This window comes from Uranotaenia lowii, chromosome 3 (genome assembly GCF_029784155.1).
Source record: "Uranotaenia lowii strain MFRU-FL chromosome 3, ASM2978415v1, whole genome shotgun sequence".
Classification (NCBI taxonomy): domain Eukaryota; kingdom Metazoa; phylum Arthropoda; class Insecta; order Diptera; family Culicidae; genus Uranotaenia; species Uranotaenia lowii.
Window position 1 is genome coordinate 285,201,066 of NC_073693.1, and position 10,601 is coordinate 285,211,666.

Genomic DNA, 10,601 nt, shown 5'->3' on the forward strand with positions numbered 1-10,601 from the left:
AAATAGCAAAAATCAAATTTTTTTTTTTTTCGAAAAAAGTAGGTTTTGGAAATTCGCTGTTACTTTTTCAGATTTGCAAATTCTTACAAATTATTTAATCTCAATTAATCACAAACACCTTCCTGCACCCAATTAACAAGGTTTTGAAGAAATTAGCAAAGCCGTATTGAAATGAACTAAGAATTAAAAAAAATATTTTTCAATTTGATGGGCCATAACTTCAATTATACTCAAATAAACGACTTCAAACCTGTTGAGTTTCTGTAGGTTTGAATACGATTAAGATAAACACTTGAATAACCAATAAGTTAAGAATTGATAGCACATTGAATTCCTACGAGCGCATTTTAACATGCTTCAAGCATATTTTCACTTTCATATTTTCCTACCTTCTGCAATATTATTTTTCGAAAGCAAGAAATAAAGGGTGTCCACGATGAAATTGACACACACAAAATTGATTCGCAAAATTCGAGTTTTCATCCGATTGCTTCATAACTCGCAACACCGTGGGATTCGCGATTCCCAACGTTTTAGCGATGGAACAATGCGAAAGATCCTTGTTCTCGTGACACAGGACCTTAAAACTTGTAAACAATGCACTACGAACTAAATCCACCCAAATTTTCATTAAATTCTACCCAACGGTTAAAAAGTTAGAGTAATTTGATAGTGTGGCAATTTCCTCGTGGACACCCTTTAAAGGACATATACACACGCCTATACATATTATTTCGAAAAAAATGTAACTTTTTCCATGTTTAATTCTATGATACCTACTTTTGCTAGTTCCAAATGTGAAAATTATACAGCGTTCGCACAGCAAGCTGAAGACAAACACATTTTTTTGTATCACACAAAAGTGAAATAATTATTCGGCACAAAAAAAACTTTATTACTTAAATGCCTTAATAAAACTACTTGTAAATTAAAAGAAAAGAGGTGAAGGTCATGTAATTAAGGCATTGAAACAATTTTGGCATTTGATCATGTAAGTTTTTATGTGACTTTTTTCCTTGAACAGTACTTTGACCACCTTTCAATTATTTCAAGGCACTTTCGAATCGAAAAACTATTATAAAAATGATATTTCACTTACCTACAAAGTAAAAGCTTGATCGACTCCCTCGGTATCCTCCTTAGCCATCAAATTGTCATTTTCGGATCCTGTTGTAGTAACATGTTCGTTTTCAAGGATGCTTTTCGGTTCGAAGACAATGCTTTCTCTGTTAATGATAAAACACAAAGTGAATTTAAAATCCTTTCTAATAGTTTTAATTTAACATTCACGTACATCTCACTCTTCCGGTGTCATATGAACTACCTACTATATTATTGGTATTGGAAAAATTGAAGTCTAATGCCCAATCTGAAGTGATAAAGAAAATATATTTATTTACAAACCCTCTCTACACTTCTAAATAAATTTATACGAGAATTTGTTTGAACTAGTGTTTAGATTTATACCTTTCTATCAACAACGGTTGAAAATTAATCTGAGCACGTTCTACTATTTCGTGCAAATCTTAGTTGGAAATCGAATGGTCACGTTCCACCTACATTCGTTAATACTTTTAAGTATGCTAGTTCCACAGAATACCGGTCCAGCCACGTCCTCCGCTCTCGGTTCCTATTATAAGGGAAAAACATAAATTTAAAGAAAATTGGTAAAATCTAACTTTCGAAGCTTCATACCTCTTGCCACATTATTCAGTTTTTGCGTTTCTTCCGGACTAAGCCTGAGAATCGTGTTCAAGACAGGAACCAAATGCGATCTTTCGTCCCCACTGTTCAATGTTAAGAACTGCAAGATGAAAAAAACAATTAACATCTTCTTTTTACGTATAGGAATTCTCGAATTACCTTGAATATCACATTCTTCAAATATTCCGAATTATGTACATGCTTTTCACGCTCGATTGCTCGCTCATGTCTACGAACTTCTTCTTTAAGCAGCTCGTTCAGCTGAGTCAGCTTGGCCAGATCCTGTTCGGCTTCGGCCAACAGAGCCGTCAAATGACGTACCCGGCTCTCCTGTTTCGTTAGGAGTCCTCTAGTTTGCTGCAGCTCAACCGTAGGTGAAACCGTTCGACCCACTAGCTGGGATGGGGAGTTATTTTCATCATCAACACCGTCACCGTATAGTACACTGGAACCATCGTCAAACGATGAATTGAGCAGTTCATCCAGCGGAATCAGATCCCGGTTTGACCGCTGAGAGCGTAGCTGTTGATGGTGACTAGAGTTGGAAATTTTCCGATGTGTGCCGCCAGTTGCTCCATTCTGGGAGCTGGTACTTTCCGAACCCTCACATTCTTCGCGTTCCATCAGGAGCAGACTTATTTTTTGCTCGTCGGATATGTGTTGACCCTTGGGAATAGGACCTAACAATCCCGGTTGGAAATTGTTGTTTTTGGAATCTGTCGAGTCCATCACATCGCGCGGCTGTTGTTGCTTGATCTGGCTTTGAAGTTCTTTGAGTTCTTGCGTGTGCTTTTCCTGCATATCTTCCAGCTGTTTTTTGTAACAATTAACCAAAGTTTCATTTTGCAGACGCTGTGTTTTCAATGCTTCCTGGTGGTTAAGATTCGACCCTCGAATCTCTTCCATAAGGGTCTCGTTTTGCAGTCTACCTACTTCGAGCAGTTCGTGTAGCTCTTTGCAACGAGCCTGCAGACGCACTTTGTCTGCCTTCAGCTCTTCGCAACTTTTGTTGGCGTCCATCAGTTGTTGACTAAAGGTTTGAAATTTGCTCTGTGTCACTTCTAAAGTTTTACGAACTGTTTCCACTTCTTCCATAAGTTCCTGTTCCCTACTATTGTCTTTGCTTTGATTCTGCCTTAGCACAGATTGAGCTCTAATTTTGTAGCTCGCAAATTCTGCTTTGTTATCTTCCAGTTCCTGTTCTTTCTCAGCCAGGGTTTCCTTAAGACTGCTTAATTCACTCTCTAAACTGTAGACCTGTTTCAATATTTTACTTTTCTCAGCTTCAAATACTCCACAGGATTTCTCTTTTTCTGTGATAGCCTCATTCAACTCTACCTTACCAGTCTCCATTTCGATTTTGATTCTCTCGAAATCAACCTTTAGTTGAGCTAGCTCCACATTCAGCTCACCTCTCTGATGTTCACTGACCCGCAGTTTCTCTTGTTGCAAATCAACATTCTTCTTCAGCTCCTGCGAATGACTCCTTTCGCCAGATAAACTTTGCTCTAGAAGAGCGATTTGACTTTTTAAACTTTTAGTCGTTCCTTCTTGCGCTTCCAAGTTGCCCTCGAGTTCCTTGACCTGTTCCTTCTTGGCTTCCAGTTTGCGGTTCAGTTCAGCCAATGACTTTTCGTATGCTTCCATTTCCAAATTAAGCACGTTAGCCTTTTTGGCTGCGAGACGGAGCTTTTCCAACTCTGCTTTTAGTTCCTTCTGGGATTCCAACTCGTCAGTGAATTGCTTTTCTTTAGCTTTGAGTGCGTTTTTAAGCTTCTGGTTTTCGGCTTCGATTTCCTTCTTAACCAAATTAAAAGCTTCCTTTTCACGCTTTAGGCTAAGCTCCTGTTCTCGTTGGTGTGCGCTAGCATCTTCCAGAGTCTGTGAATTTAACGAGATATTTGTGACAATGAATTATGTACCAAAAAAAAAAATAAATTTACCTTTCCCGAATCCGCTGACGTTTTAGCACACTTCAGTTCCGCCTCCAGAGTTTCATTTCGTTGACGTTCCCCTTCTAGTTGGTCCAGCAGCTTATCATACTCTGCCTGCAGGGACTGCAAGTTTTTACCTCCAGCCACTGCCTTGGATTCTCTTTCCTTTTCGTACTGCTGAAGCGTCAGCGTTTGTTCGGAAACTTTTTTCTTCAGCCTCACTGCCAGGGCCCGCAGCTTGTTGTACTTCTCTTCGAAACTATCTTCCAGATCTCGCATCCGACCGGCTTCCTCCAACCGTGATATGGTGGAAGTGGACATCACATCGCTTTGTCCATCGAAGCTTCGATCCCCGACACTGGCTCTAAGCTGGCCCAATTCCGTTTCCTTTTCGGAAAGCTGCTGCTCCAGTTCCTGGTTGCGGAGTCGCAGTTGCGCTATATCCGGACAGTCCAGTTCGTTTAGTTTTTGCTGTAGAGTTTGCTTTTGGGATTCAAGATCCGATATTTTAGAAAGCTGCAATGAAATCACTCCGCCGCGTTCCTTCAATATTTCGTTGATTTCTTTCAGCTCGGAAAGTAGTTCGCTATTTTCTAGCTTTGTAAGTTCCAGTTTAGAGCGCAAGGTGTTGATGTCTTCGTTACAGGTGCTGTGGTCTTGAGACAATTGCGAGTAAGCAGAATGGAGTTGTTGGTTTTCCGAGGTTAGCATATTGTAGTGACCCTGGAGCGTTTCAAGGGCCGAGCTAGTTTCCATCAGTTTTTTCTGAAGCTTTTCCTGATCGAAAATGGATTGGGTCAATTTCTGTTTCAAATCTTGGTTTTGAACTCCCAACTGTTGGAAGGAGCTTTCAAAGCTGTCGATCTTGCTTTCGAACGTGACAATTTTGTCCCGCTCGGTTTGCAGACTTAGCTCCAATTCGGATAACCGATTACTTTTGGTACGTAGTTCATTTTGCAGTTCTTCCGAAATTGAAGCGGCTTGTAAACTTTGATGCAATTTTTCATTTTCTTCGCGTTCATTCGCAAGTTTTTTCTCTAAATCCGAAAGTTGAGAATCTTTTGTGGCTGCTTCAGTTTTGTAATTTTCGTGCAGTTCCTCAAGCTGTGATTGTAACTGGTTGTTTGCATTCTCCAGATCCGATAGTTCTTTTCGTTTTATGTCCAGCTCTTCTGTTTGGCTGCTACAACGTTGCTGTAGCTGATCTAGGTGAGTTTGGAGCTCCGCCAAAACCGTACTAGCTTGTATGGTTTTGATTTTTTCAATAAGCGTTCGTTTTTCATGTTCTAAGGTAAGCTTAGCATGTTCTAATTCTCGGTATCGCTTCTGCAGTTCTTCCATTGCAGGATTACTGTCGGATTTTTTGGCGGCCGCTTGAAGTTTCTCATTTTCTTGGACAGATTTCTCTAAGTCTTCTTGAAGTCGTTGAAGATCTTTTAAGTGAGACTCTTTTTGTTTAACTTCTGAATGAAGTTTGTTCTCCAAATCTGACACTTTCAGAGCTGAAGCTTTTTGCAGTTCTTCCAAAGTTAATTTACACGCATTCAAACTGTTGTTGGCGTTATCTTTTTCTTCTGCATATTGATCCAAACGTTTCTTGTATTCATCAGCTTCACTCTCAAGTTGTCGAATTTGGTTCAGTTGGATCGAAATGTGCTCGTCTTTTTCAGCAATACCAGAAAGCTGTTCGTTAAGCTGATTTATGATTGCTTCCTGTTCGGAGACTTTACTATGCAGTTCAGCATAAGCTCCTTCTTCAACACTCGGTTTCTCATTGAGTTTATTTAACTCTTCAACCTGCTGTTGCAGCTTTTGATTCTCGATCTCCAGTTGTTGTGTTTTTTTGAACACAATACCGGAAGCATTCATCAATTCTTTCTGCCATTTAGGAACTTGCTCTGAGTATTCCTTAACGGTTTTCATCAGAATCTTACGATCGGATTTCAGCAACATAAGTTTAGCAGAAATCTCCTGTACCTTATTTTTGTACAACTTCAGCTTACGAATAAGCTTTTCTTCCTTTCCAGAAACCTCACCTTTGGCTTTCGCAGCGTCCTGTTCTGAATCCTTCAACTTTTGCTCCATCTGGGATAAATTTCCCAGTAACTCCTCGTTTTCCTCCGTTGCTCGTTTGATTTGTCGCTGGAAAGCCTCATTTTCGTCTGACAATTTTTCCAGCTCACCGCGCAATTGGACGGTCGATTTTTGAAGCTCATCAACCCGCATCGCCGATTGAAGTTTTTGTTCCGTTAATGAGTCAACAACTTCCTGCATTGCTCGGAGGCAGTCTTTGTCCGCTGTTTTTTGCGCCGCAGCCTGATTCAACTGATCCTTCAGTTGTTTAATTTCCTCTTGGGCCTCTGAAATGGAATAACATAACAGGGAGTTAGTTTTGCACTCGAATCGAAATGTTTTTATGAATTTCTATAAATGATAAATCATTTTATTTGATGGTCTTTTCGAAAGCTTACCATCTTTTGCTTGTTTGGCCTTCTGGGCTATTCCGAGCAGTCCCCGACATTTTTTGACCAAATCATCTCGGGTGAGATTGTCGAAGGGGCTGGCTTTTTTCGTGGCAGAGTCCTGTAACAGATAATCATTTTCCAAATAAATGTTGTATCATCAAGTTGAAAGCAATCAGGCACGAATCGAACACGTTGACATCATCTCGAATCACTATTTATTTTTATGAGGTCACCAGATCAATTTCGTAGCTTCTTTCGCTAATTTCAGCAACTTACATGCTCTGCCGATGTTGATTGGCTTGTATCCATGGCACGAATTATGTTTTCCTCCGGATGTTACGTTTATTATGTTTAAACACTCCTAACACATCATTATTTAACAATTTAATACGCGTTGTGTCCGTGTAAATAGTGGAAATTTACTTTTTATTTGCAGCAGCAGAAAAGATTGCAAATTTTTCCACTCGTGAAGGATGCACTTATTATGGCAAGACTGCGAATGTTGACGTTCTCGTTTTATGGCAAACGCGTATTTCAGGGATGCTACATAACAGTTGTTTAGAAAATTGTTATCACTTTTACACAGAATTAAAACATACTAAGAAACTTAAAATCAATTTAAATTTTGTTGGTATTTTTCAAAATTATAATAATGACGACGCGAAAATAAGGCATCTAAAATCACAATAATCTTAAATATTTTTGTCGATTCTTGAAACTTTTTTTTCCATTGACTGCTTTCATTTTCAATATTCAGGTATTCTTAAGAAAAAAAATTACCTGATTTGGTAGCTCAGATCGGTATATCAACAAATTATGGAGCACAGTTGTTACCGAAATTCCTGTCTCTTCAGGTACCAAAAAATCTGAATGTTCTTATCATAGTGTCAGTTAAACAAGTTAACGGTTCAATATTGCTTGTATTGTTTCTATAAGATTAAAATTTTATTGAAAAATACCTGTGAAATTCAGCTATCGTTCGTAGCCCAAAAAATCGCCGTATCGTATATACAATACCATTTCTATCAATCGAAAAAACTGAACACAAGTCCAAGGTCCCGAAATTCGTGTGAAATAAAAATTTTCAGTCGAGAGGTTAATATAAGGTCCGCGTTGATTTCCCAAGCAGCCGCATGCAATAACTTTATCTACCGAAAAAAAAAACGCATACAATGCATGCTGCGACATTCAAAAAATAGTTTTGCGCCGAATAATCATTCGCAATTTTGTTAGGAACTGAAAAAAAAAATCCGGAAGGGTATAGAATTTATGAAATTTCTAAAGTTTACAAATGTAAGGTAATAATCCTTTTTTTTTTAAATTTTCAATCTCCAAAACTCGAAAATTCTCAATTTATAAAATTTTTATCTCAAAACTTAAAAGCTTTAAAATTATTCTACTTAAAAGTACTCATATTCAATTCTAAAATTCAGAAACTTCGAGAATTTTTCGATTTTTTTTTTGCTGTTTCGAATAGATTCTTTTCAAATTTTATTCTTTATATGATGAACATCTCAAATTAATTATGCTATAAAAATTACGTCCGTCCAAAAATTACGAAAAATGAGTGAAGCGAGAATTGATATGTTTTGATAATGAAAAATCAATCGTTTTTGTAAAAAGCCGGCAAAATTTTGGCAAAATCGTACTAATTTTCGGTTCCTCTTTCGTAGTAAAGTGGTATGTTTTCCTCCGAGGAGCAGCTAAAGAAAAGGACACCAAAGGAGGGAATTGACAGGCGCGAATTCATCTCACTTTTGGTCGACGAGTATTACGAAAACATCTCTGGCAATCTCGGTAAGTTTGAAAATCTTTTTTTTTTATTTGGAAAAAAAATCTAACATTAACATCAACAATTTTACAGAGGCTCAACAACAAGTTACAGCTAATTTGGCGAATTTTGCCTACGATCCCATCAACTGGGGCTACCTGAAACAAGCCAAAGCACACGAGTTATTTGTGGAAATCTTGAGCGAAGCGTATGACACCCAGTTGCTGAACCATGCTGCAGCAGGAATCTGTAACATTTGCCTAGATCCGCAAATTAAGGATTACTTTCTGCAAAGTGGGCTACCGAAGCACCTAAGCTTGCTGGTAATCAAACACAAAAACAATCACGGTTTGATAGGTCACGTTTTAACAACGTTAATTCTTTTGAATCAAAATCTGATTGAGGATAAAGAATTCCTGAAAACGCTCGAAGGTTTGAGAACATCAGAACACAAGATTTGTTCAAACTTGGCTACCGTTTTGTTAGAAGATAATGCGGCTCATCAGCGTGCTTCGCAACAACAAGATTGTAACCGGTAATGTTTTCAGTTTGAGTCGAACATTCCGGCAAGAAGATCTGGTTCGATTTGCCGAGTTTACCGGGGATCGGAATCCCATCCATAGTTTGCCTGATTCAGAACAATCGTTTGTGAATGGAGCCCTGTTGAACGCAACAACTGCCGGCATAATCGGGACTAACTTTCCGGGATTCGTTGTTACTGGGCAGGAATTTCGTTTTCCGAATCGATGTCGGTTGAATGAGGAAGTGCGGTTTGAGGTAAAAATAGGAGAAATGCGAAAAATAGTAAGTTTATCATACGAATGTGTCCAGGCGGGGGATGTTGTTTTCGAGGGAACCGCAAAACTATTTGATATTCGAAAGAAAAGTTAAATAGCTAATGGTAAATTTATTTTTAGAACTGAAACGTTTGAAATAAATTGTTTCAATGTTTAGTATAAAATCCGATTTGTTATAACTTAAGAAAAAGAAAAGTCCAAACGAATACATAAATGCTTCTTATGACATACATTTAGTCTTAAATAACATGGAGAATGACCTTTGCCAGTAAAAACAAATCAGTCTGCTAGAGTGGCATTGAAATAAATCCACAACACGAAACTTTTATGTCAGCGTAAAAATTTTACCCAAAACAAACTGCCCATCTGTGGCATAGAATCAGCATTTTGTTAAATTAACAACCAAGTTACATCGCAGCTTGCAGTACGAATTCTCGTCACATTGCCAGTTCAGTCACACATAGTAAAAGATGGGTTTCAAAATTCGTGCCGTTATAATAATCATCAAAGTGATTGTGGTGTTAATGTTAATAGAATCGATGATCGTTACCTCAAGTGCCCAAAAGAGAATGAGGTCCCGTAAAACCAAACAGGTCCCAACAGATGTAAATGAAAGCCAACTGGTTCAGAGTACTTCATCGCCGATGAAGAACGAGGAACATCTACCTTGTAGCTGTGCAATCTTCCTAACCGGTCAATTCAATCGACATAATCGAACCGAGCCACCTCGTGGGAATCCAGCCATCCAGGTTGAGCTGATGCAAAACTACTCATGCACGTCTACAGGAAACAAACAATGCTCGAGCCGATGTTTGGACACCATCATGAAGCATCTGCCGAACTCGCCAGCCCTGATTTGCGGCACCATCGGTAGGGATTGCTTCCGGGAACGAGCTTACCTGTTCTACCAAAATTGTTCGCCCCGCTGGATCAACAGCAACCTATCGGCGGGCCGGGAATTCTGCTGCCAGAACGACCGTCCGGTTCGGTGTAGCAAAATGGCAACGCTCCTCAGGCAATCGCTGCTGACCCGAAACGGAACACTCGAATCCAACGAAGAATATTAATAAAGGAATTTGTGATACAGAAGAATGTTGTAGTTTTCGACACTTTCGATTACTTCCGAAAACCGTTTGATGCGGTTTCCATCTGTTTATTATAACTGTACCAACCGGATTCCGTTAAGCTTTCGGTTTTGAGTTACGAGTTGTTTTGTTGTAACCTAATGTGTAATAAACATAGGTAGGTGCTTCACATGGCCTACACACAGCTTAGAACTGAATCATCTGTCCCTTTCGCTTCTTATCGCCTCCGAGTTCGAAATGTTTGCAACGCTTCAGGGGCGTTTGCTTGCGGTATTTGCAGTCCACACATTCCATACGCAGCACGATTTTCTTGGTGGTCTTGGCCTGGAAGAAGTAAAAATCTTTTTAGCATAAATGCAAAAAGTGCGACTTGTTTTAGCGTTGACGCGTTACTAACTTAAAATGAATTAGCATGAAAACCAGAGATTTTTGTCGAATATTTCTCTTTCAGAGTTTCAACATACTTTCTAGAATATCTAGTTTCTTGTAAAACATATTAAAGGAACTGTGAATATCCAAAATGCATTGCTTTACTAGGTATTAATCCAAAAATAATATTTTCCAATTTTTGAGATGAAAAATTCATTAAGGACTCGGGAATTTAAAAATGGAAGAAACGCCATCACCAAAAACTGGGGTACCTACTTGAAGAATCTTTTTTTTTTCATGGATTCAATTAAAAATGAAGGGTATTTTAATTTTGTTGCCTGATTTAAGGCCTTCAGCAACAAAATAAAATAGAATCATAACTTTTATATTTTATTGTGGATTTAAATACCTAAATGGTAAAATGATAATTTTTGGCTTATTAACTTACGTAGCCTATCAGTTACAATGAACTATCA

General features: G+C 38.5%; 3 protein-coding genes across 6 annotated transcripts; 2 read left to right on the top strand and 1 right to left on the bottom strand.

Annotated features, from left to right (window-relative positions):
• Nucleotides 1–1,100: 1,100 nt before the first annotated feature.
• On the bottom strand, nt 1,101–6,498 carry LOC129755479 (GRIP and coiled-coil domain-containing protein 2-like). Of its 4 annotated transcripts, XR_008739264.1 has the most exons (8): nt 6,380–6,498; nt 6,110–6,221; nt 3,648–5,998; nt 1,864–3,585; nt 1,696–1,804; nt 1,468–1,630; nt 1,295–1,369; nt 1,101–1,226 (listed from the first exon to the last, which is right to left on the bottom strand). XR_008739264.1 is itself a non-coding variant. In XM_055751993.1 (6 exons), the coding sequence occupies exons 1-6, from the start codon at nt 6,410–6,412 to the stop codon at nt 1,584–1,586; spliced, it is 4,374 nt and encodes a 1,457-aa protein (XP_055607968.1). In that variant the 5' UTR covers nt 6,413–6,498; the 3' UTR covers nt 1,253–1,583. The 4 variants fall into 4 exon arrangements, 1 of the variants encoding a protein (XP_055607968.1); XR_008739263.1 differs by having other exon boundaries at nt 1,295–1,630; XR_008739265.1 differs by lacking the exon at nt 1,101–1,226 and having other exon boundaries at nt 1,253–1,369.
• Nucleotides 6,499–7,706: 1,208 nt separating this feature from the next.
• Nucleotides 7,707–8,746, top strand: LOC129758176 (armadillo repeat-containing protein 7-like). The gene is made up of 2 exons (XM_055755637.1): nt 7,707–7,900; nt 7,968–8,746. The coding sequence occupies exons 1-2, from the start codon at nt 7,786–7,788 to the stop codon at nt 8,411–8,413; spliced, it is 561 nt and encodes a 186-aa protein (XP_055611612.1). The 5' UTR covers nt 7,707–7,785; the 3' UTR covers nt 8,414–8,746.
• Nucleotides 8,747–9,141: 395 nt separating this feature from the next.
• Nucleotides 9,142–9,738, top strand: LOC129753533 (follicle cell protein 3C-1-like). The gene has a single exon (XM_055749356.1). It carries the CDS (start codon nt 9,142–9,144, stop codon nt 9,736–9,738), a length of 597 nt encoding a protein of 198 aa, XP_055605331.1.
• Nucleotides 9,739–10,601: the final 863 nt, after the last annotated feature.